At 53.7% G+C, this 26,094-nt stretch overlaps 1 protein-coding gene across 2 annotated transcripts in view; it reads left to right on the top strand.

Annotated features, from left to right (window-relative positions):
* Positions 1–26,094, top strand: part of Fam222a (family with sequence similarity 222 member A) — a 44,898-nt gene that overhangs the window by 3,365 nt on the left and 15,439 nt on the right. For both annotated transcript variants that reach the window (XM_055606389.1, XM_055606390.1), the window contains exon 2: positions 21,939–22,066. In XM_055606389.1, the coding sequence (XP_055462364.1) occupies positions 21,985–22,066 (82 nt within the window). In that variant the 5' untranslated portion in view covers positions 21,939–21,984. The remainder of the gene's footprint in view (positions 1–21,938; positions 22,067–26,094) is intronic.

The following is a 26,094-nucleotide window of genomic DNA, read 5'->3' on the forward strand; positions in this document are numbered from 1 at the left end:
GCTCTCTCGCCGCCTGTGCGGTGCGGCCGAGGGAGGAGGGCCGAGCTGCCGGCCGGTCACCTCCGCGGGCGCCGCCCGCCGCCGTGATTGGTTGCTAAGCGATTTGCATCCAAGGTAATCACTTTTATCTCAGAAGGATGTCGACTATAATTATAAGCTACTGACATCTTTTGAAATCTGCCTAATGACTATTTTAGTCTGCCCGGGCTGGGGGCGGGGAGGGGGATTCTGCAAAGGGGTGGAGGCTGTTGTGTGGGGGGTGCATTCCTTCCACCTGGACCACTGATTGCTTAGTTGAGAAACAGCTGAGTGCCTACTGCCAGCCTCAAACAAAAGGCAAGCCAAGCCGGTGGCTGTTGGGATGCCCCCGTTCATCCCTGGTGGAGTTAATGCCATTTCTGAGATGGGGAAATAGAGGCCTCTGAAGGAGTCAGATGACCAATATCTATCTCAGTCCCACTCCGACCCCCTGAGCTATTTCACTGGGGTCACAGGATATGTTCATGTCCATGGTCACACAGCTGGGGGTGGCAGGTGGAGGGCAGTGGATTCCCATAGAGTTGGGGTGGGGAATGGGCAGTGAGGAACGGGTAACTGGGTTAAGATTCTTTTGCCCTGTCTGTAGTCCCTTTGGATAGACACTTAGCCTCAGCCTTGATGAGGGCACCCTAGTGTGGCCACTATTGCACTCTCCTCAGGGAGATAAGGCCTTTAGCTAGAGCCAATCTGCAGATAGTGGGAGCCCTGGATTGGGTGAGAGCAAGCCTTGGAGGGACCTCCCTTTTCCCCTCTAGCCAAAAGCTGAAGCTGCTCAGGGAAGGCCTCCTGATTAGAAGGGTTGAGAATCTGCCCAGCCAAGCATGCCCCAGTGTCTCAGGCATGGACAGGAAAGGACAGCTTATAAAGGGGTGGAGTGGGTAAAGGAGAGAGAAACTAGTAGCACTGGAGGGTCATCTCAGGGTCCAAGCTAATGGTCCCATGTGGTTCAAGGGAAGAAGGGCTTCACCATGGCCCGGGAGCTGAGGAGGTCAGTAGAGGACTTGTGGTCCTTAGGCCTGTCTGGGGTGGAACCCTAGTTTCTGTCCTCATTGGGTATGTGTGTTCCCAGACAGATCGGTTACCCTTGTGGGCCTCAGTTTCCTGTTAGGTTTATTGGCAGTAGCAATTGTCCTGTGGGCTTGTGGATGGGAAAATTTTGTGTATACTCTCAGGAGCTGTGGACATGAGTGAGCTAGGCTCCAGTCCTGGCCATTTACCTCAGTTCCAAGCCATTATTCCAGCTCTAGAAGCTGTTTGGGTGTCCCCCCACCCTTTCAAGGAGCACTCCTGTTACTGTGTAGAGGCCCAAGGGACAAACTCCTGGGAGGTCAGGAGGCGAGGCCAGAGGAGCTGGCCGTGAACAGGCTCCCAGACACCTAGATGTAGAACTTAATGACTCAGGGTCTTTTGGGGAGAGGGCCCAATCTTAGGAAGGAGTCCAGCCATCAGATGTCTGCTTCAGGATTCACTTCTGGCTTGGGGCTGGCAGCCTGGCAGAGCCAAGGCTGAGCTTGGCACCGATGGAGGCAGAGGTAGCTTCTTCAGGCCCTGCACCCTCGCCATTTGTGTGACCATAGGCTCCTGACCTGTTGGGTGGGTCCAGAGTCTGCCTGAAAGGAAGGGTGTGAGGCTCAGTTCAAATGAAAGCAGGTGGGGTGGTGAACAGGAATGGCCATTGCCCAGCCAGAGGGCTCCTGGCACCAGAGATGAAAAGGTGGCTGCAAATGGTGGTGAGGACTGAGAGGCCTCAGACTTTAGACCAGGCCCAGTGGCCACAATGGAGGGATTCACCATGTGCCAGCAAGTCAGGGGGTGAGATGCCCCAGGCCCTTGGGGACCCAGCTCTCTCAAAACATGTGGGGGCCTAGCTCACAGGTAGAAACAGAGCAGGGAGGGCTTCATGGAGGAGGAGGAGGTCCTATTGCTGGCTTTCTGGCCCTTCCCCTTTTAAAATCCTCTGCCTGTCATGAGAATCACAGTAGATGTCTGCTGTGTGCTAGGCTGAGCTTTGAGTACATTTAACTGTTTTTCCCACCAAGGGCATTTTTTTTCTTGTTGTATAAGGGAAGAAATGAGGCTCACCAAGGCAAAAGGGAAATGTAGGGCCAGGGCCACATGACAGGTAGGCAGGATCCTCCTGAGAACAGGGCTGGACAGGTTGTCCTAGTAAGATGGCTGAGCAGGAGCTAAGTAAGGGGCCTAATGTAGACTAGCCATCCCTTCTTGTTTTGCACAACCTTGAGCAAGTTGTCCCCTGTCTCAACCCTGACGCAGCCATGTCCCTCATAAAATGTCAAGGATGGTAAGTCCTGTGGCAGGCCTGGCTCCCCTTCTGCCAGGGCGCCTTTGGCAGACGCTGCCAATCAGTCGCTGCCCTCTTCCCCTGCCGCGTTCTTTTCCTGACCTTGGGCTCTTTCCAGAGCGATGGGCAGCTAGCACCAATCAGTCATCAGGGCCTATGGGCTGAAACAGGTCGGCTGCCTGGCCTTAATGAGCTTAGGGGTCTCTCTGCCATCTGCATGTGGTTCAGGGGGCCAGGGGATCACAGCTGGAGATTCTGGGGGACCTTCTTTGAATATAGGGGTTGTTCCAGGGCAGTTAGTACCTGCCGTGCCAACTCCACGGCACCTGTAGCCTGGCATTTATTTACAGCTGGCTGGTGTTTGCTGAGCTCTCCCTGGACACCCCACTGGGCACCTGCACACCTCTCTGCGTCTAGGAAGAGTGTGCTCCATTTCAGAGGTGAAGAAGCTGAAGTTCAGCTCAGTTAAGCAGCATAGCTTCCGTACTTCAGACCCGTGACTCAAAGACCATAGCCTTTGGGGGTGCCAGGGAGGTGTAACAGCCTCCTGAACAAGCGGTCACTTGCTCTGAGGCCTTAAGGGCTTCTGCTAGGTCGTGTTGGGAAGAGCGGTGTGTGGAGGGAGCAGCATGACAGGTGTGTGGGGGGACTCAGGTAAGAGGACTGTCAGGATGTGGCTGGGATATGACTGGAAGGAGCCAAATGCTGTCCTTGAAATTCAGTGGTGGCAGCTGGGAGCAGAGGAGCCAAGAGGTCCCATCTAAGTATCTAGCACCTCTGCCAAACAGGGTGCTTGGGCTTGGTACTACCTGCTTTTGGGCTACTAGAAGCCTTAGACAGGAGTGCCCGGTGCATGGTAGGTAGACATCCAGGAACTGTTGAATGCTTACAGGGCAGACATGCCCCTGAGCACGCTAGCAATCCAGCTGGAATACCCAGGCCTGGCAGGGAAGGAGACTTGAGCAGGTACCTGGGTTGGAGCAGGGAGGCAAGGAAGGCACTCTCGGCCCTCCACAGCCCTGCTGCCCATCTCAGAGGCCTCTTGCAGACCTTCTGCTGTGCTGTCTGCACCTGAGGAGCCTCTCCGGAGGACAGTGTGGGCCCAGCACTTGGGGGGAATGAAGGATGAAGGTTCGTGACCATTTTTTAACTCAATAAAGGGAGAGACAAGCTGCAGGCCGGAGATATAATTAGTCCGCAGCAGTGGCGCTTTCTTGATTTAGCTTCTGAGAGAACAAGACAAGGGTGTGATACCCAATTAGCAGTGACATCTAGTCGGAGCCTCAATAGCCGAGATAGCAAGCTGGTTTTATGACTTTTCTCTCCCAGCGTGCAGCGGGCAGGAAAGGACCATCAGGACCTTATTACTTTCATCATGGGACCATTATTAGTGATCTCAGGATGTCCCAAAGCCGAATGAGGCTTTCATTAAACCAAACAACCAAGCATTCCCAGGGCAGCAGCTGGAGCCATGGACCAGCACCAGGAACCCAGGGGTAGCAGGAGGGTACAGGTCCCTCATAGCCCGTGGGAGGAGGGTGACACTTGTAAAGCTATTAGTTGGGCAGAGCCAACTCAGGTCCTTGAGAGAGTCTTGGCACCGGCCTTGGTTTCTCTACCTGCTTCCCCTAAGTGGAGGCTGGGCTCATTCCTCTGGGAATGAGAGTGAGTCCGTTCTGGCCTCTGGCAGCCCTTCCTGGCACCATTTTTCATCCCTTCTGCCAACTGGGCTGGAGGCTCTGGCTCCTTGGCCCTGCACCTGCACTGTGGTTAAGAAACCCCCGTCATGGCATGCAGCATCTACCCTCCCGCCTGCCCCAGGCCTCAGGTCCAGTTTCTGGCCTGATTAGCCTGATCTGTCCATCCTCACTGCCTTGTGGTTCAGGCAGCCAGCACTATCCAGGGCTTCCCCCAGCTGCTTGGCTACCCTGGCAAAGTCCAAGGGACATACTAGAGAAGGAGCTGATAGGACTGCTGTCACTCCCTATCCGTCCAGCCATCCATCAGGTCCCAGTCCTAGGTTCCTGGGCTGCCACCCATCCTGTGGAATCCTGCCTCACCCCACCCCACAGCGCCTGTCTGTCAGTGCCGAGCCCTGCACTCACGGTTCAGACGACTGACAAATCCAGCCATGCAATGTGGGAGTTTAATTGCAGACAGTTTTTACGGATCATGGGCCCATCTGTGCTACCATATGCAAAAGGGAAAAAAAAATCCCCCTCTTTTTTCCCCCCTCTCTCTTCCCACCGCAATCACAAACTAACTAAAAAAGAAAAAAAAAAACTGTCAGGGGTTTTGGGTTGAAACCAGTATAAAACTGGGGTTCATCCCAGGGACCTTCTGCGGGATGAACCTGGCAAAGGCTGGTACATGCCAGTGGAGCCCACCCTCGAGGTGGGCAGGAAGCCGGAGGCTCAGGCAGCTGCTCCCAACCCCACCGGGTTCTCTCACAAGTCTGAGCCTTTGCATGTGCATGGGTGTCGTCCTCATATACCTGGCAGAGGCCTTCTTCGTGACCTCTGGCCGTTCTTGGCATGTAGCCACGTGCGAGCGAACAGTGGGTTTCTAGGAAATGGAGCCCTGGTAGCGGGGCCGGCAGACCATCATTGGTTGTTATATTCCCCTGGTGTCCCCTTGCCCTGATGCCCTGCCTCATGAGTCCCTGCCAAGACAGGTGAGGTCATCCCCAGACAGGGCTTCCCCTCCGGGCCCCAGGGGCCAGTCTCAGCAGCCTCTGAGAGGATTCACCTCTGACACCCCATACAGCTTTGGTTCCCAGACCCACTTCAGTCTGTTCTGCCACTGTGCCTCAGTTTCTCCTACTGTAAAGTGGGGATAAGGATGGTAGATTCTGGAACACGAAGTACATTTAGAACTGCCATCTCTCTTCACCATGAGGCTGTGAGCCCCATCATGGAGGCCCTTCAGAGGCCCTTAGCACTGTCCCCTGATGCTTGCTCAGGTGTCAGCCAGGGCACTTGATGTCTTTGGGAATTCGTGAGAGAGTATATGAGAGAGTGATCTCGTGGACAAGCAAGCGCACGCAAAAGGCAGTGAGCACACACGTGAGTGATCGCACAAGTCTGAGCAAGTGAGTGGACTGAGAATGTGAACAATCCAGTGGGTACGTGAGTGAGCCAGCAGGTGCATGAGTGAGCGAGCACATGAGCGAGCCAGTGAATGCACAGGTGCATGGGCATGGAAGTGAGTGCATAAGTGGTCAAGTGTCTTGAGCCCCTGTGGGAGCAGGTGAGCAGATCTGTTTGTGAGCCAAGGATCTGCAGCATTTATTCCAAGGAGGGGACAGTATCAGGCTTTGGCTTGGCGGGAATCTGGGGTTTCCCCCCTTTCCTCTTAGAGGCTAGAAATCACCCTGAGTGGGGCTGGAGAGATGGCTCAGTGGTTAAGAGCACTGTTTGCTCTTCCTAAGGACCTGAGTTCAAACCCCAGCACCCACATGACAGCTCACAACTGTCTGTAACTCCAGGCCTGACACCAATGCACATAAAATAAAAAATTAAAAATTAAAAAAAAAAAAAAGATTGTTAAAAAAAAAAAAGAAATCGCCCTGAGTTCAGTTCAGGTGAGAAAAAGGGACTGAGAGAGGTCAAGGGTTCTCTTGGAGACAGACCAGCACAGTGTGTGTAGGGTCCTGGTCTGAATGAATTCTTCCTCCTCTTGAGGGGACCAAGCCCAGAGCTTGGAAGGAGCAAAGTCACACAGTAAGAAACCTGCAACCAGCCACTGCAGGGTCCTCCCTAGTCCACGAGGAACTGAGGGCCTCCAGCCAAAGCCAGAGCAGCGTCCCTCTGGGACTCCCCAGTGTTTCCTTGTCAGCGTTATAAACTGGCCACACCGTAGATGGCAGCAGCCAGGCCCACATCGGGGGTTCCGTCCCAAAGCCTAGCACTTGGCACAGACCTCCTGCAGCAGGTAGCCGGGGAGCCAGGCACCAGGCAGCCTCCCCCCGCCCCCCCCACCCCGTGCTGATCACCAGCTCCCGATGTAATCATTAAAACTATTAGAAGGAAGCGTTCGCTTGAAGCAAATGTCAGGCGCCGAGTTGTGCTTTGTAAACGCTCACAATTAATGCCAATCAGGCCCGGAAAAAAAGCCGGCCCGGAATCCTGTCTGTCTCATCTCATTTGTCAGCTGGTGCCGCTCCGTGTCGCACATTTTCATACAATTGCTATAAACATAAAAGGGAAACTCCGCAGTGTTCCCGGCACCCGGATGGTGCGTCGTCTTAATTACTTGGTACTCCGCTGTTCACTTGGCTGCCCCAGCTCAGGAGGGTAGGAGGGAAACAAGGAGATGTTGTGAGAGGGGTCAAGGTTCCGGGGGCGGGCATGGGCGATGAGTGACATGGGAGGCTGGGATCTTCGGTCCCACCCTCTGCAGGTTCTCTGGGGTCCTGGTCCTCAGAGTCTAAGAAGGGAAATGAAAGAAAGAAGGAAGGAAGGAAGAAGGGAAGGAAAGAAAGAACTCCTGAAGACTGTTTCCAAGTTCGACATTGGGATCATGGGCTAGCTCCTGGAATGGCTGCCTGTCAGGCATCGGGACACTACCGGTGGGCTTTGGTTCCTGTCCTGGGACATGGAGAATGGCCCCGTTGGTCAACATGTCAAGCTTGCTGGACCTGGAGACATTGAGTTGACTTTCTCATGTTAGCTGTAGACCTTTGACGATGAACATCCCTTACCTACAGGCAGGGCAAAGTCCAAAATCTCAGGGCTTGGATTTGAACCCCTGTTGCTGGACTCAAGAATCTGTGGCCATGGTACCATCCTGTCACTACCCTTCCAGGGTAGCTGTGGGGTTGGGAGGAGATAAGGTAACTCTAAGGTGTCTAATAACCAGCGGCCACTGTCACACCACCACCTGAAGGCAGGACCTCAGAGCCTGGCCTGAGAGTCAGTGTCATCAGTTTTGGAGTTTGCTGAATGGGGGGGGGGGGGGGGGGGTCATTGGTTTCTTGTCAATTTCCTGAGTAAAACCGGAGAAGCACATGGCTGCATAGGCCCAGGAAGCTCCTAAATTCTGTCCCCCAGGAGAGATAGTTCCCCAAGCTCTGACAACCCAGGTGGTTGGACATGTTGCTGCTAAAGGCCCCTATGTACAGAGGAGAAAACCAAGGTTCAGTCCTGCCTCGGGTTATGCAGCTACAAGGAGCAGGAAGCTGGGACTTGCAACCTCCGGTCTTTCCTGTCCTCTGGCCACCCCCATTGCACCTGAATGGAAGGCCTCACTGTGCTCTGCACACCCTCCCAGGATTCCTGTGAGCCTCAGGCTCCCTAAGCACAGGGTCTTCTGGGGCCAGGCTGGCTCAGCAGGGACACACTGGCTTTTGTGTCTGCTCAGCCGGCTGGGCGGCCAGCAGAGCGGGGAGAGGGTGGTATGGCCCAGCCTGGCCTGGAACAAATGCTCAGGGAGAAATAGAGGCCCCTTTGTTGTGGCTCTCAGTGGGGGAGGGGTGATGCCAGCTGCCACCCCATGTGATGAAGAGGCCAAGCCCTTCTCAGAGGTTTACCCACCACCCCCAAGGGAACAAGCCAGAAGCCTGTCTTCTTGTACCTCCTCCTCATCCTGTGGGTCTTCCTCTTGTTCCATAGAGTCCTTGGCTGCTGGAGCGTCCACAGCCTCTCACTTCATTTGCTGTGGGCCTACTGTGTGCCACCATGGGTCCAGGCCCTTATGAACCCTGATGATAAATAGTCAAACATTACAGATTGACCCTGTGGTTTTCATGTACAGTGTAGACACTGTGGATGCCCTCAGTGAAATGAGAACCAAAGATGGCCCAGATAGGCGCCTACCTCCTAGCAGAACAACAGTCGCCTGGCCTCAGAGAAACTGAGTTGTCAGGTTGGTTTGGTTCTAATTCTGTTCTGATGCCCAAGAGACCGAGAGATGAGAGTGGAATGTTCATTTTCTGGATCTTGTTTGTTTTGGAGGAGTCTCACTGTAGCCTAGAACTCACTTGGTAGCCAGGGTTGGCCTGGACCTCCTGAAACCTGCCTACTTCCACCTCCACATAGGGATAGCAGGCACTCACTCCCGTGCCAGCCACATTTCTTTTCTTTTTTTAATTGCATGCAGTCGGCAGCACAAAGAAAAGCTGTGTGCAGGCAGACTTACTGCTTCAGCGTTGCCATGTGGTCCGGGTGGGGAGCATGTCAGAGGTCCCAGGTCAGCCCTCCAGCCCTCAGAACCCACCCCAGGTCTCCCGAAAATGCCCCCCCCCAGAAAACACCCCCAGCTGCATCTGCTCTGCCAGAGGCAGGAGGCAGGGCCCAAACCCCGTGAGGGCACCACCCAGATAGCTATAATCAGCAGCCTCGCCAAGACTTCAAACTCACCCAATTATCCTGCGAGGGGAAAAAAACACAAAATGAAAACAAATTAACATGTTTGCATAGAAGCCGCAGCAGCAACACACACAGAAGCGCGCGCGCACACTCATGCTGGCATGTGCCCTGGCAAGGCTGAGATGTGCTGTTGCTGCCCCTCCTCTTCCTGGCACCTACCTAGACCAAGACAGGAGCTGGCCCAGTGACCAAATCATTCCCACACTGGCTGGGCATGGCCTCCGGCTACCAGCTTTTGGTTTGCTTTATCTTTACAGTGCTGTATATTGAACCCAAGACCATGTCAGGCGAGCATTCAGCTACTAAGCCATATCTATAAGCCTGTAAGGTTTTTCCCTTAATAAATGAATAATAATCATTTTGTGCCAAACTTCTGCACGGTCTGTGAGGTAGGTCTGTTAATGAACAGATCGAGAAACCAGAGCATGGAGAGGTTCGTGGCCCTGCCCAAGCTGGCTAGTGGGAGAATTCGGGACTAAGTGGGAGTCCCAGTGGCTTCAGCATGGCGTTCTCTTCTCTGCGGGTGAGGGGACAGGGCTCCACCCGGCCTCTGGGGACCCCTGGTATCTCTCTAGCCTGAGTCTTTCCTTGCACATCACCCACACAGCTCTCCTTTGCAGTGTGTACTCCTCATACTTAGGATTTCAGACCCTTTCTCTAGGCTGGAAGGCCGGTAGTCCCAGCTCTCAGAAGGTTGAGGCAGGAGATTTACAATTTGAAGGCTAGCATGACCCTGACATACCCCGTCTCAAAACAAACCCCAAAATATCCATGTTCCACCAGCCTTTTACTCAGACAGCACCATTACTGTGCCTCAGTTTCTCTTCCTAGAACAGTCTCTGCCCCCAATGAGGTTAGGAGGATGTAGCGGGAGACGGAGGGCTGAAGTTTCATTCCTGGCACCTTCCCCTGTGGTGGTTCCCCCTTCTGCTGTGGTTTGCTGAGCTCTGCCTGGTTCACGAGATCCACCAGCCCTGCCGGGTGCATTTGGACTCCCTTGGCCCTGGGGTATTCTGATGTCCAGTCAGGTACCCTCCTTCCCAGGAAGGTGTCAGTCATGCATAGTACTCTCCTGGCTCCCTGAAGTCGCAGGGCCCAAGGTTCAGGTTGCTGGCATGTACCTTGTCTCCTGTGGGTGATGTCCAGTGATGGCAGGTTTGGTGAATGCGCCCTCCCCTGCTTTCTCTGGGAGCTAAAGAGCGCTTACCTGCTGGACTGAGTTAGGGTTTGGTCCCTGGCCTCTCCTCTGCGTCAGCACCACCACAGACAGATCCATGACTGCACTGTCACCTCTGTAGTCATTGAGAGCCATGACTGGCATGCAAGTGCCATGCTTGGCACGTGTCTTCCGGCTCAGTTTTCATTGTAGCCGCCGAAGCAGGTGTGGTTTCTAATTTCACACTTCAAATGGAGAAACTAAGGCAGCAAGGGACTTGGTGAGTGGCAAATCTGGATTGGAACTCAGTTTGGGGTTTGCACTTCAGCTGAAGGGCTGTTTTGTGTTTTCTGGAGCCGAACCCAGCAGGACGATGGGGGTGGTGCTTTGTGGCTATAGAAACTGGGTCAGTAGGACACCATGATGGTCCTGGTGGCTTGAGGGTGCATTCACTGGCCTTAGATGGCCCCATTGGCATCCGCCTCGACCTACATCATGGCAAGTAAGTAGGGCCAGGACAGTGGCCAGAGAGAGTAGCCCAGTGCCCACCCCAGTAAGAGCCAATGCCTACTTAGAGGCTCAGCATCTCCCTCCACAGCCTTGCTAGTGGCTTCAGTCACCCCAGCTGACCTTGAAGAATCCCTCTCCTCCACAGTCTCTGTAGCTTGCCCGCTGGGTGTGAGAGGCCTGAGAGATGGGTCCTCTGCCCAGCTGCCAATAGAGGAAGCAAGGAGACACCCCTTCTTCAGGAGCTTCCCAGTCCTCTGAGCCTCTGCAGTTCAGGTTGGAGCACTAGTTAGTTTTCAGCCCATGCCCCAAGGACAGGTGACAGGGATCCCAGGAGGAGGCTCTCCCCGTCTGCCTTGCCCCACCTGCCTTGAGGGATGTGTGTTCAGCCCTCTGTGGGCCACGTGTGCCAGAGTTGGTCAAGTTGAGGTGATGGGCTATATGGTGAGGTGTGTGGGTGAGACCCTAAAAGCCAGATAAGCTGGCCCAGCCCAACCATACAGGAAAGGACCATTCAGGTTTGAGGCTTGAAGGCCCAGCCGTCCCAGTGTTCAGCGGGAACTTGCTAAGCCTCTGCTGTCTGCATGGCTGGCTAGAGCCCCCACTGCTGGGCCCATGGCATCACTGCTGGACGCCCCTGTGGAAGCCAAACTGCCTCACAGAATGATTGGGGTGGGGGTGGGGGTCTCAGTAAGGTGACACTCTGTACAAGGAAACTGAGAACATGGGTCAGGAAGCCCACACCCGCTTCAGGGGAGAGACTGGTCCCAAAGGCTGCAGTAGAGTTACAAATGGTGGCAGAATGCCTATTCCTCCTTGGGTTCTACGGAGACACACAGGGGCTGGATTATAAACAGCTCTCCACCCCCATTGTACAAGCGGCATTCTCCTCTCCGTTTTTGGAATGTCAAGCCTGATGAATGCCAGAAGCATCCACCATCTCCATGCCCCAACCTAAGCACTTGGTGCTATGGAAGGAGGGTCTGCCCAGGAATAGGATGATTGAGAAGGGACCACCACATCCCTGGCAGCAGTGGCCCGTTTGGGCAGGTGGGTACAGTGGAGCTTGTGTGCACGCGACTGTGTCCAGGGCCTGGCCCTAGGAACACGGCTGAGCTCAGCCTGTCCTGAGTTCACTGGCCCACATACCGTAGCCCAGGCTCTGGGGAGCCACCTGCCCCCCAAGCAGCCTGTTGTCTGGCATGTGCAGGCGCCGGGTGGCCCCTGTTCTGCACACATCTGATCCCGTCTTTTCCACATCAGATCATTTGTAACCGTCACTAGGCAGTCGGCCCATTGCTGATTCAATCTTGGCTTTGTGCTGTCACAGCCATTTTTCCATGCAGACTGATTTTGAAAGGAGGCCCATCCTCGGGTTCCACTTTTCAGCAGTTGGGGGAGGAGTGCGTGTATCTGTTCACAGGCATCCATGTGCACACTTGTCCCCCACATGCATCCGTGTGCACACACGTGCAACACCTTAGGTCTTTGCCTCTCGTCGCTCAGTAGAGTTTGAAGTGACGTAGGCAACAGAGGGGCCCCAGGCCCACTCCCCCCATACTCTCATTCTCCTTCTCTCCTCTGTCCTCTTAGATACCTACTGTGTGCTCCCGTGCACACACGGTGGGGCCTATGCTCTGGTAGCACAGATAGAACCTTAGCTATGAAGCAAGAGTTTGATTCAAGAGTGCCACAGGGCAGAGTGAGGAGGGGTGGATGGGGTTGTGGCCGTGCTGAGGGTGGTTAGGAGGGCTTCCTGGAAGAGGAGACATTGGAAGTGAGGTAGAATAAAAGGGGTTGGGTTGTCTAGAGACTGCCACTTACGGAATGTGGTGTCAGGGACGGGCTGGAGACACAGGAGCCAGCTGGCTACCGAGTTCAAACTGGGATTTCCAGTTGGGTGAACCTTGTACTCTAGAGAGTGCAGAAAAGGACCTTGCCTTGTCAGTGCCTAAAACGTAAGGTCTTGCTGTGGAGCTGTTGGATGAAGCAAGGTGCATTGCTAAATTTAACCCCTCTTGGCTATAGGGAATTTATGCTTACAAATGGAGTTTGCCCCGCAGCCTAGTTCTGTTGGACAGCGCTGTGCCGAGAGAGGAAACTGGGAATGTGAAAGCCCTGTCTAGACAGTCAGAAAGAAAGCCAGGGTGGCCAGGCAGCTGGCAAGGGAATGGGGCAGTGTGGGCTGTCCTGAGGAGTGTGTTAGAAATGCCTGGAAGGGTGGAGGATGCAGGTGAAAAGCCTGCCCTGGAGCCTCAGGGAGGAGAGCAGCATGGAGTCTTCCAGGCCTCAGCTCTCACAGGGCCAGCTCTGCTGTAGAAGAGTTGCTGCTGGGACCTGCTGGCACATGCGCCAGCTCCTGAGTGCTGAGCGCTTCCTCTGCTTCTCGGCATCCGGGCTTCTGGTCCTCTGTCCCCCATTCAGCCCTTTCCTCACCAGCTGCCACCTGTCCCGTGAGTGATTTACCCTGAGCCCAGCCTCCAGTCTCCCAATGGCCAGAGACTGAAATCCCTTTACAAACATTCTGAAAACTAACAAAAACACAAGCGAGCCTGTCTGCAGTAGAAACGCTAAGCTCCAGAAAGCACAAAAAAGAAAAACTCACCAAGGAAAACAGCCTCACAGCTGAGCTGAAATTCAAACCCAAGTGCCCCAGCCCTCATGCTGAGCTCTCTGGAAACTATGGCGCCCTGTGACTGGGTGACATGTATGCAGGCTCTTCAAGAATTAGGTGGTGTCAGACACCCTGGGTCACAGCAGAGATTGAAAGCTGGGGACAAGCCCATGTATGTGGCTCTCTGAGGCTCATAAGCTCCCATATCCATGCTGCCAGCCAAGCAGCAGTGCTGCCAAGGCCAGTGTCTGTACCCGAGCCATGTCCTGAAGATCCCAGCTGCAGACGGACCTGGTGATCTTGGCTTTAGACTACAGGTCTAAGACCTAAGGTCTAAGGTGAAGACCAACCCTTACCAGCCACTTGCCTTCTCTAGCTCTATTCATCTCTTTGTCTTTCAAACATTTTAGGACCATTCCTGCTTGCCTGCCAGCCTGTGTTCCCTCAGCTCTATCAATCCCAAGGTCCCCTGGCTGAGGTCCACTCATCAAAGGAACTTTTCTGCTTTCTCCATCACCCAAATACTTAGAGTCCTGCTCAACCCCTCCCACACTGCTTCCTTGGGCACAAAGCTGTTGGCATTGTCCCGGTGGTAGAGTGGATTAAATGAGGTGATGTCTGTGACATACAGAGCCCTTGGGGAACACACACACAGCAACCCCTAGCTCTTTCTACCGCCCCCTTCTCCACTGCCTGGCTTAAAGCTAAACTCTGGGTGCAGGGGGCTTGGGGCACTCTCCCACTTTATTTTATTTTTTTAAATGTATTATTATTTTCATAGTATTCTGCCTTCATGTACACCTGCAGGCCAGAAGAGAGTACCAGATCTCATTATAGATGCTTGTGAGATACCATGTGGGTGCTGGGAATTGAACTTTGGAAGGGCAGCCAGTGCTCTGAACCTCTGAGCCATCTCTCCAGCCCGTTCTCCCACTCTGTATGGCTTTAACTTTGCATGCAGTGTTGCCTTTTCAGAGACCCCTCACACCCAGGGTCATCTGGTTCCACTTTTCTTTTGGACTCCTCTAGAAATAAATGTACAGCCTCCCTCCAAAAATACCGGGCCAGGTCCTTTCCTCCAGGCCCTGTCCTCACTCGGTGCCATAACACTGATAGTTCCTACTGTCCCCTGCTTCTCCCAGCCATTGCTGGAATGTAATGGGGAGGACCCCACACTGCCCACCTTGGGATCTGGCACTACAGAAGAGACTGCTTCAGGAGGTCAGAACTGGGGAGGGGTTCTGCAAGCCCCCTTAGCTAGGACTTGGCCCCTCAACACTAGCCTCCTGCCTCTGACTGGAAGAGGTCCCCCGACACATGTCTCTGGGAGAAGGTCAGTTGTGTAGTTACTGCTGCTCTGTCACTCCAGTGGGGTGCTCTCAACCCTGTACCTTCCAGTCTCTCCCTGTACTGACTTTATGCTTCTTGTCCATTTGAGGCAGACCTCCTGAGGTTAGGGCCCGGCTGACTCCAGCCGCACTCCCACCCACATCGAGGTGTGTTCATGAGCCAGAGGGTGACAGCGGTGGCACACGCTTTTAATTTCAGCACGTGGGAGGCAGAGGCAGGCAGCTATTCATGAGATCAAGGCCAGCCTGGTCTACAGAGTGAATGTCAGGACAGCCAAGGCTACACAGAGAAACCCTGTCTTGAAAAACAAATTGTCTTCGTTATGTGTGCTTGCAGCAGGTATGTGCGTGTGTTCAGAGGCCAGGAAAAAACTTTGGGGAATCTTTCTTGCCTCCTGCCTTGGTGAGGTGGGGTGGCCCTTGTTTTTGCTGCACGCTCCGAGCTGTGAGAGCCTAGAAACTTCCAAGACATTCCTTGAGCCTCCACCCTCCAGCTCACCCAGAGAGTGCTGGGTTACAGATAACTGCCACCACAAACAGCTTTTTTCCCCCCTGTGGGTTTCCAGGATCAAATTCAGATTGTCAGACGTGGCAAGTGCCTTTACCATCTGAGTCATTTTTTTGCCAGCCTGCAGAAAGGAGTTTGACGAAGAAAGTAAGGTTCAAATCAAGTTCAGACATTAAACTGGGACCTAGTTAAGGGACAGAGCCCAAGCCTCTAGCCTCATAGCCCAGGACTCCGTGCTGTCACCTCGTGAGATTGTTAGGTGGCCTCCCACTTGGCACCCCCCAGGCTGGGTAGGATGGCCCTATCATGGTGACCACCTGTTCTATATTATCATCGCTCTGATCTTCCTACCTGCTCAGGTCTGTGACAGCACAGGACCCAGTGCACAACAGAGGCTTGGTATGTTGTCCCTAGAAGTTGGCATGCTTGGGAGAAAGGCAGGCACAGCTGGCTTCCATGGCCACTGGCATCACTGTCCTCCCAGACTTGGCTCCACCCCATTTCTTGGGCCCTTGCTCGGGAACTGGCCGTGGTGCTGAAGGGCTTGGGCCCAGCTGCTTACCTGCAGCCCCCTGCCCTGCCTCACGGTGAGACACTAAGACCCACCTCTTGTCCATCCGTCTCTCTGCAGATGTTTCCCTGGGGACCTACTGTGTTCAGGCACTGGTGACCCATGTGGGAAGGCTTGGATCTACATTAATAGCCACTCCTCACACTGTGTGTCACACAGGAGCTGAAGCAGAGGCCGTGGAGGAATCCTGTGTACTGGCTGGCTCCTCAGGGCTTGCTCAGCCCATTTGGTTATACATCCCAGGCCCGCCAACCTAGGGGTGATATGGCCCATGCTGGGCCAGACCCTCCCACCTCAACCAGTGATTTAGAAAGTGCACTACCGACTTTGCCTACAGCCAGATCTTACAGAGATGTTTTCCCAGTTGAGGTTCCTCCTTCCCAGGTGACTCTAGCTTGTGTCAAGGTGACATAAAACCAGCCAGCACAGAAGCCCACCCAAGCACTCTGCCTGCATCCAGAATCCGGGATTTCCGCATCCGTTCTCATTTTCCCCTTTGTCCTGGAACTACCAGTATCTCCGGCTCCAGTGCCCTTCCCAGACAAGAATTTAGAAATAGCAGGAACGGACTGACTGGAGAGGTGTTGGGCCAGACAGGGGAGCAGATGGGCATCCTAGGGGCCGTAGCCTGTGGGGTGGGGCAGTAATCCTGGCAGGGGAGGAGGCTCCTGTGGAAGGGTAGTGCTCCCCACCCCCCACCCTTAAGAGAGTGAAAATCCCTTTCTTGTGCCAGCCCAACTGGCAGCGGGAAATAATCACTTTTCACAGGCCTTATCCACAGCCCAGCCCTGGGCCTGTTTAATCAGCAGTGCCCCCGTGACTGGAAGATTCCCCGGCTAGAGAGATCGAGAGAGGGGTTAAAGAAAATTACCCTGGCCTCCTCCATGCTAATGTAATCTCTAACTAGATCTGCCCAGCCACAGCTCAAATTGCTTTTTAGATTAACATTTAATTATTAACAGGGTCCCCTGGAAGGCCTTGGGCTCTGGGAACTGGGGTGGGGGAGGGAACAGGGAGAGGGAGATGGGGTGGGGTTCTGCTCTGCCTGCATAGAAGAGAGAGGGATGGGCAGAGAGATGGAGAACTAGGCAGGAGAGGTCCAGGGGGCAGGCAGGGAGAGACCAGGAGGAGAGGGAGGGGTCCCTGGGAGGTTGCTGTGCAGCTTGTGGACCCTGGACATTTCTCTGCAGTGGGCTGGCGTTTCCTGAGGTTTGTGCAGGCAACTGCAGAGAAGTGATCCCTCAGAGCCTCACTGCCAGGCTGTGACCCCAGTGGTCCCAACGTGGTGCTTCTCCTTCCTCAGTTAGGCCTTTCCACACTCTTCCCTTTTTGAGGCACCTGTGTATGGGATGCCTCACTGGCAGCCAGGGGTTGGAGTGGAGCCTGTGTGAACTGCTGGGTTTCCCCCAGTCTTGTCTCCACTCTGGGCTCTGACTTCAGGGATAGGCACCCCACCTTTTTCACATGAGCACAGGCCAAGGACCCTGCCCTGGGTTCCCCACCCAGCTGGTGCGATGGCCGGTCCTGAGAAATCAAAGGGTGACTGACATGCTCCCAGTGTCCAGCCTGGTTAACTCCTCACCAAGGGTTAGCCAGGGAAACAGATGCAGGGAGGCCGGTAGTGACACCCTCAGAGTTGCTCCAGACCCCAGTGCCTACCTCTGGCCTGGCTGCCTCCGCTCCCTGTAACTTTCTTCTCTGAACCTCTCACCCTGTTAGGCCTGGCGTGCTCTTCCTCTACAGACCGCAGCCTGTGTTTTTTTGGCCTTGAGCAGAGCTGTGGAGATCTGCTCAGGCAGTTCTAGATAAAGGCAAAAATGGAGGCTGAAAGCGGCAGAGGCTGTGGCCTCTTCATGGCCTTCCCCGGCGGTCAAGTGTGTCCCCACAGCCTATCCCCTCAGGGCAGGTGGGCATGTTTTCCCTACTGAGGCAGAGGTGGCTGGGGCGATCTAGTTTCAGCTTACACTGGATTTAGCCAGGGAGTACGGTTCTCAGTGGTGCCCTGGGGCTTTGTGGCAGGTCATGCTTACCCATTTCCATACTCCCATATGTGGCAGAGGGTTGCCCCCCCTCAAGGTGTTCCCACATGTTACTGCCCAAGTGAAGGAGTGAGTTGGGGGAGGACAGGGTTTCATCTGCTGCGTGGCACACAGGCTGTGTTCTGTTGAATGGCTGTGGAATGTGTGGGTGGCCTCCAGGGAGCTGCTCTCCTCTTCCTGGGCCTCTGCTCTCAGCCCCTCCCAGGCTGGAATCCAAGTGGACTGTGGGCACTGAGGAGAACCAGGGCCCTGCAGCTTCTCCTTGAGGGAGGCATGACTGAGCCAGGGGGCTTCTGCCCACTGTGATGGAATTGCCTGCAGTTCAGGGTCTGACACCCTTGGCTCTGCAAGTTAAAAATCTGTCTGATCTTGTGCGGATTGCCTCCAGTCACACACACACACACACACACACACACACACACACACACACCGTGTCCGTTTACTACCATGTAAAAGGAAGCTAAAACCAGACTGTAGCCAAGGCTGCCATGCCACATTTTGGTTAGGGACAGGATGCACTCAGGCCTGGGTAGAGAGTTTTTGCATAGTCAAAATGGAAACACTAACTGCCGCCACCCTCAGTACCAGCACCTTGCTATCTCCAAGCTCTCCCTCCCACTCTCTTGGGTCTCCCTGTCGCCCCCTGCAACCAGACATAGAGAGAGGAATGACAGAAGGTAGCAAGGCCAACCTCCACCCCACCCCCATGACTCCTCTTTGAATAAAATAAAGGCAGCCGAGACAGCGGCTCCTCATTGTTCGAAGCAGACTCAATTCTCCTCAGCTCAGGAAGTTTCTCTCCTCCCTCCGCTGTCACAGTTCCTTATCTGCAGTCCGGCTATGAAAGGGCATTTCGACAGCTGGGGTGTTATCTGTCGGAGGGGCCCTTTTCCTTGGGTGTCTCCCAGATAAGACGTCTTATCTTATCCCACGTCAGGGATGGTGCCAAGGCACTCTAATCATTGAGGCTTTCGACATTTTCCCTCCCACCCCCCAGCCCCCTTTATTATTAAAGTCACAAAAGGCCTTGAGCTTATAAACAGTCCGATTTGCAGACAGTGCAGCTCTCCAGATGGTCCCTGGCTGGGCCAGACCATGATGATCCTGTGCTGGGGGGTTGAGGGGCCCCGCCATCTCCAGATGGGGTAGGGCCAGGCAAGGAGGCAGGCCAGAAATCACAGGAAAGGCATGAGTGTGTTAGTGCACAGGACAGACCTATCCCTGCCTTGCTGTGTGACCTTGATGTCTCTGGGCTCTTCATGCATCTCCTCTCCCAATAACCAATTCATCTGATGCAGTCATTCACTGGATACTTATTTTTATTTTGCTTTTATTTGTACGTTTGTATGAGTGCATGCCATGTGTGTACATGTGCCCTTAAAGGCCAGAAAGGATTGTGATACCCCCTGGAACTGTAGTTACATGGGTGCTGGGAACCAAACTCGGGTCACTCTTAACTGGTGAGCCGTCTCCCAACACCTACCTATTAAATGGTTTTTCCTGGGTAGACACTGGGGAGATGAAACCAATAAGACATGGGCCTTACCATTTAGAAACTCACGGTGTAGCAGTGAGTTTGCCAATTACAACTTGTTGTATTTGGGGGCTGTGGCAAGGGACACCCTGAGGAGGAGCCAGCTGAGCCCTCTGAAACAGCCCTGAACTAATGTGGGCAGCTGCTGTGATCTGGAGGCATGAGGCAGTTAGCCAGAAGGAGGGCCTTGAGGGAGCCTTGAGAGATTGGGCGGCTCAGGGGAGAGCTGGGCCAGGCGGAGATGGTTGGTTATGTTGGAAGACATTTAAAGGCCAAAGTGTTGGGGTCATATGGAAACTTGGGGTGGGTATCACACGCCCCATAATGGTTGGCTGGCCCCTGGCTCATCTGAGACCTCCCCTGGTGGTCGCCACAGCAGGACACAGGGTTTGGGGAGAATGATCAGTGATCTGGGGGAACTGTGAAAGGAGATGAGAAGCACCATCACCCTTCTCCAAGTGAAGCTGTGTCATTATGGGTCAGCCAGCCTGTGTCCTCTAGAGGTGAAAAGCAGCGAGGCCTACCCTGAGAAGCTAGGACACCATCCATCCCTTCCAGAACTAGATGCCACACTGGTCTGGTGGTCCTGTGGCTCCTAGACTGCCTGGACATTCCAGCTCTGGAGCCTGGAGGCCCTGGGAGGCAGCTGGGGTAAGAGGAGGCATCCGAGCGGGCACACTGCCCTCATTCAGCAGCCAAGGCCCATCCTGCCCTATTTTAGCTACCAGTATGCTGGGATGGGTGCCCCCACCCCAGGATTCCTCATCCTGGAGTGGGGCTAGGGCTCTGGTAAAGGTTAGGTCAGCCACTAAGAACTATATGTTATGGCTTTTACAAGTCAGAGGGTACTACCCAGCTATGAAGGGACTGGAGGAAACACCAGGCTGACCTCCGACCTCCTAGCCAAGGGCCGCCTGGCTTGTAGAAGCCAGACAGCTCTGGGGGCCCCAGGTTCTGCCCCCTTCAGTCCAGCATCACCTTTGAAGAGAAGGGCGGGTGAGCTTCATGCATCAGGATGGCAGGCAACATGCTGTCACAGGAGAGAAGTAGGCAGGGTCAAGGCAGGGGCAGCCTTGTTTGCACAGGTCCTGGGTCCCCGTGGGACTGTCAATTTCATTTCATGTCAGTGTACATTTCAGGGACCCCACCCATGTGATGGAGTGTGACTCAAGGTATAGATTGCGTGTGCACCTGCAGAGTATGAGGAAACCCAGCATACTCGGTCTTGGCGGGGTGGACATTGGCCTCAAAGCTGTGGCATGTGGTGGCGGTGATGGCCCCAGCAGGCCTATTTGTGCCACATGCTCCCGTCTCAGGTCCCTGAAGAGCCTGGCTGCTTTTTGTAGTCAAGGACTTCCTTCCCCGCAAAAAGCCCCACTTCACTCCCTTGCTAAGCTATGTCGTTTCTGCCTGATTGTAATGGCATATTTTAAAATTACCAGAAATCAAAGCGGGGAAGTGGATATTGCTGCTTTTATTGCCTCGCTGTGTTAAGGCTGGCAACTGGGGGAGGGGAGGAGCGTCCACCTCCCCCCAACATCTATCCATCCCCCACTTCCTTTTTCTTTCTTTCTTCTTCTTCTTCTTCTTTTTTTTTAGACAGTAATAGGAGAAAATTGGTTTTGAAACTGAATAAAAGTCCCTTTCAGAGGAAATCTTTACTCTCGGGTACCTTTGCTGAAAGTAAAATAGAGCATAATGAAAGGTGGTTACGTGATTGTCTTTCATTTACCGAGAGGCCAGGACAGACGGGAGGCTGCCACTGTCTCAGGGAATACAAGATTGGAATAATTGCGCGGTAACAAGGAGCTTGTTGTGAAATTAGTATCTTAAGAAAGTGGTGAAAAAAGGCTTTTCCTCATGAATACTTCATTATTAGAAGCGGCAGAATTTCGGGCTTCAGACACCTGTTTAGTATTAAATACCTTCCCTCCCTTTCCCTTAAACACCCCCTCCACTTCCTCCCAACCAGCTCAGAATGGAGGCAAACCAGGCTGCCTGCCAGGGATGGGGTGGTGATGGGTAGGATAATGGGACCTCAGTATCCAGGCTGAGCCCTTCTCTGTGGCAGGCAGAGAGGAAGGGAGGCCTGACTGAGTCTCCCATATCTCCCATGGTGACCTCAAAGGCTGGCTTGTCCCAATCCCAGCACACACTGCGCCACACCCTTAGGTAGATGGGCCTTGTGGGGACACGTGGGCTTCCTGTGTCCCTTCCCTCCAGGGTCCGGCGTAGGTAGATGAATACAGCATGGCCTTTGAGGGGCCCATCTGTGGCTGCTATGGGTGACTCTGGCCCAGCCTTTTCTACTTGTGATGAGGTCAGTCAAGGGAGAGCTCCCCAGGCCACCATCCTGACATCTGTTCTCCAGGGGTACTGTGACAACACCCCAAATAGGTACCAGACCAGCTCTTATCTAAACAGGGACCCTGCACCCACTAGCCCTACCTGGCTACTCCTGAATGGACCCCAAAGATGACCAGTTGGGTGTCATCCCCCACTCCAGCTTGGAGCTGCTGTGTCACAGGATAATGACAGAGCTGGGGTCCACCACCAGCCAAAGGACAACTTCAGTTAGGTCCTAGAGGGGTGAGAATCTGACACATTTGGGGGTGACCCACATACTGAGCTAGCCAAGGACACATGTGGCCATGTTGTGGTCAAGGGCCACCCCCTGACACCTGATCCCTTCCTGTATGCCTTCGGGGCACCTCTGGAACCCTCAGTTTGTACATCTGAGGGAGATGGAACGTCTGTTCTGAACTTCTGGCCAGAAGCCTGGCACAGTGACCTCTGCTCCCAGCACCTGGGGGATTAGACGGTAGGCCAGCCTCGACTACAAAGAGACATGTCTCAAAAACAACCAACCGGAGGTTCCTTGGGATGCTGGGGAGGACGGGAGGTTCTCAGAGCAGCCCTTAGTAACCTGCACCTCATTTCTCTTTACACAGGATTCCTGCTGCAGCACGAGGCCCACTCGGGGCTCCCAGCTCAGCCATGCTGGCCTGTCTGCAGAGGGCGCAGAACCCACCCGGCCAGCACCTGGTCTGCCCAAGCAAGAGCCTGGAGCTGCGCAAATGTGAGTGAGGCCCGTCCAGAGCCTCCTGCTCCCTGCTTCCTCTTTGTGCTCTCTGGGTCCAGAGACTTGCTTTCTGTCCTTTGGGCTTCTGTCGGGCGGGTGAGGCCCCAGTGTGACCCCTGCATGGAGTATTCATGCCCCAGCGAGTGAGCTCACCACATGCCTCCAAACCAGAGTTCTACAGCTGGGCATGACTGCACCTGTAACCCCCGCCCTCGGGAGGGAAGCAGGACGACCCTGAGCTTGAGGCCAGCCTGGCCATAAAGAAGGGAGGGGCATAGCTCTTTCATCTGTATGGCTGCTGGAAGCACGCTACAGCTGCTGCCCTGCGGCCTGGAAGTAGCTGTTGACACTGTGGCTCCTTCTGCAGCTATTTATTTATCTTGAAGGCAGCATTCTTGTCCAACATTCCTAAGGAAGGAAGGAGTGGAGAGACCAAAGGCCCCCCTCCAGGCAGCAGTGTCCATTTCCTGTGTTCCTTCCAGAAGGTTTATGTGCTTCAGCAAATGTGTGCACAGGCATCTGACATGGTCCAGCACTCACGTGACCACACGTCCTCAGGGAGGCTGCCGGTGAGCTGCCTCTGCCCTTGTCCCTTTCTCCGGCACGGGGTGGCCCTAATTTATTCGGCCAACCCTCTATTTAAACCCTCCACAACTTGTTGATTCCGTAAGCAATGTAGCCAGAAACCCTGTGTTGTCACCAGGTGTGAACAGAGTGTGGGGAAACCCTGGACGAGGAAGTACGGGATTAGGGTGCCAGACACTCTGTGATGTTGTGGGTGTGGTCTGACGGCTTTAGCCGGTGCACCCCAGGGACAGCGTGCAGCCAGCCGTATGTAAAGGACACACTTCCCCGCATCCTCAGGCCCAGCAGACCAGGCTTTGACACCTGGGCGGCGGCCACAGGTTCACTGTGTAGTTTCCGTTTTAAATGGCACTAGCTCAGTGTCTTGTGTCATAGCATTTGACTTTGAACATTCTGTGCATTTCTTGGTCCGTTTTTTGATGGGGCGGCAGTTCCTGTCCGTCTGTGTTGAGCTGTGGAAGCTGCTTGTATGCAACACACGGACCTCCTGTCTCCTTGGACCTGTCTTCTGGCTTAGATCTGCCTCTGTTCATCAGTCCTTCTTTGTGTGGCTGGTGGGGTTTAAGTCATACTTAGACCTTTCTCTCTTCCGTATTGAAGATATTTGCCTAACACCTGGGAGGCAGTTGCAGGCAGATCTCTGGGAGCTTGAGGCCATCTTGGTCTGCATAGTGAGTTCTAGGACATCCAGGGCTCTGCAAAGAAACCCTTTCTCATTTGTTCTGTAATTTACTGGTTGTGAAGTGTGAGGTTGAAATCTCACTGTGTTCAAGAATCAGCCTGATGCTGCTCTTTTTTTTTTTTTTTTTTTTTTTTCATTTCTGTTTGGTTACCCTGGGGATTGAACCCAGGTCCTTAGTCAAGCTCTCTTACCACTGAGCTGGCTAGCTAGGTCCACCATGTTCTCATTCATATTTATCATCCTTCACCACCACCCTTTTTTTTTTTTTTTTGGCAAGGCCTTCTATAGCCTAGGCTAGTCTTGAACTCCCTGTGTAGCCAAAGATGACTCCGGCCTCCTGCTCCCCCTTCCCCAGCGCTTGGGATACAGTCACACTGGGGATTAGAAACTTGGGTGAATTTACTGAGCTGTACTTGGCCCTGTTCAGCCAGCAGCGATCTCTGGGGACACTCGTGGTGAGGCCGCATCAGCAGGGGTGTCCCAGCCTCCTTGTAGCAGCAGGAACCCCAGTCCCTACGACAGCGACCTCTGCCACCTCCCTCCACCGCTTCTCCATAGAGAAGTTCAACCCTGGACTGGCATGACTGACTCATTCACACCATGTGTATCTTTGTGTGGTTGTTTTCCTGTAGTTAGATCGATTTTGTTTGTGAACACGTACCACACGCATCACCAGACACATGGTAGCAGTCAGGGGACAGTTTGCAGCAATCAGTTATCCCCTCCATGATATTGGTACCAAAAACCAAACTCATGTTCTTTACCTGCTGAGCTGTTTTGCTGGCCCATTGTGGCTGGTTCTCCAAGATCAGCCATACTGCTTGGTGGATAATTCGAGCTGCTGTTCAGTGGAGCTTCTTGTTCCTTGTCAGTAACCCACCCCATTTCCATGGAAACCTTGTACATTTACCCTCTGGCCTGAGGAGCCGCTTACTGAGCTGTTGGTTCATAGTGGGGCTGCATACCTTGACAGACAGATCCTGGAAGAAGCCAAGTTTTGTAACGCTGTCTCCCTACCCCCACACCCCTCCCAAAGCGAGACCTGTCCTTGAGTGCAGGCTTCCTCCTGTGTCCCCCCGGGAATGTTCTAAGTAGCTGCATTTAGCTCCCACACATTTGGGGCCCAGTTTGTTTCTGGAGAGGGTGTTTTGATGCACTGCTTCTCCCTTGGTGGAGGCTGTTCCTGTGAATGATGCTGACTCCTGTCGCCTTCCTTCCTGCATTCCTTTGTTGCTGTTAGGGCTTTCCAGTTCAGTCTCTCCGCTTATACAGTAATCAGTGGGACATGATAGTTTATTTAACACTTTCTAAGATAGGTCCCATGCACGGTCCATGCTGGCTTCAGGCATGCCAGGTCACTGAGCATGTTCTGCCTCTGCCTGCAGAGAGGGGACTGCAGGTGTGCACCACCATGCTGCTTTTCTGTTGTATTATGAGATAGGGTCTCACTGTGTAGCCCTAACTGGCCTGACAACCAGGCTGGCTTCAAACTCACCAGCAGCCGCCTGCCTGTGCCTCCCAAGTGCTGGGATTACAGGTGTGCACCACCGTGGACTGGCTTCTGTTTTATCGTTAGTTTGTTTTGTTGAGTAGACTGACTGTCATCCCTGGAACACTGACGACAATAGTGGTAGCCAGCACTTCAAGAACAGTGTGCAGATTGCCCTGCCAAGGAGATGGCACCTGTGAGATGGGCATTTGGTCAGTCTCTTCCTGTCCCTATTAGAGTTTTAAAATCAAGAATCGGGGTTGGAACTTTCCCAGACGGCTTTTCGGGTTACAGGCACATGCTTTCTCTCCTTTGGTCCCTTAATACGAGTGATGATGTCACTGGACACCTTCCCGTTGAAGTATCCTTGCATTTCTGTTGGAACCCCACGTGGGTCACGGGGACTGGCTCTCTATAGCATGCTTTCAGGATAGGATCTGTTATTTAAGATTCTTGCCTTAATGTAATTAGAACAACAGACAGTTCTTCAGCATCCTTTAAGACGGGTTCTTACAGTGTAGCCCAGGCTACCTCAGACCCCCTCCCTACTACCAGAACAATTTATTTGTTGTTGGCTGTTGCCATCTGCAGCCTTCCCGCTCCCCTTGCCCTTGGCAAGGGTTAATGTCTGTTGTAGAAGCGCGCTGAGTGCCAGGGTGAAACTGAGGCCGCGTGTGCTGGGTGGGGCTCGTAGCTTCTTAACCCTGTTTGCTGTTTCTCCTCTAATTATTTGTGTTTAACGAAATAAAACAGAGAGAGGCTAGCCTGGTCTATAGAGAGAGTACCAGGACAGCCAAGGGTACACAGAGAAATCAGGTCTTGAAAAAACAAAACCAAACAAACGAGAAAACAAATTTTTTTTTTTTTAATTAAAAAAAAAAAAATCTACCTCTATGACCCAGGTTTTTTCAATGAGTTTACACAGGGACGAGCAACGCAGTTTAGTGCCCGTCCGTGCCACCCCGCCCTCTTGCTGGCTGTTTTCTCTTTGTTTTTGTGTGTGTGTGTGTGTGTGTGCAGCTTCATGCTTCATGCACATAGAGGCCTGAGGATGACCTCGGCTTCCCAAGCTTGTTTGAGACAGTGTCTCTCACTTGGCTGGAACTTGCTGATTCGGCTGCCAGCGAGCCCTAGGCGTTTTTGCTGCTTTTGCTTCCCCAGTGCCGGATCATACTGTGTATGCCGGGTAACAGTGCCGGGTCACCGAGGTCCACTTATGTGGGTTCTAAGGGACACAGGCATCTGCTGACCGGAGCCATCTCCTACCCT

This window comes from Psammomys obesus, unplaced genomic scaffold (genome assembly GCF_907164565.1).
Source record: "Psammomys obesus unplaced genomic scaffold, mPsaObe1.curated_primary_1811, whole genome shotgun sequence".
NCBI classification, from domain to species: domain Eukaryota; kingdom Metazoa; phylum Chordata; class Mammalia; order Rodentia; family Muridae; genus Psammomys; species Psammomys obesus.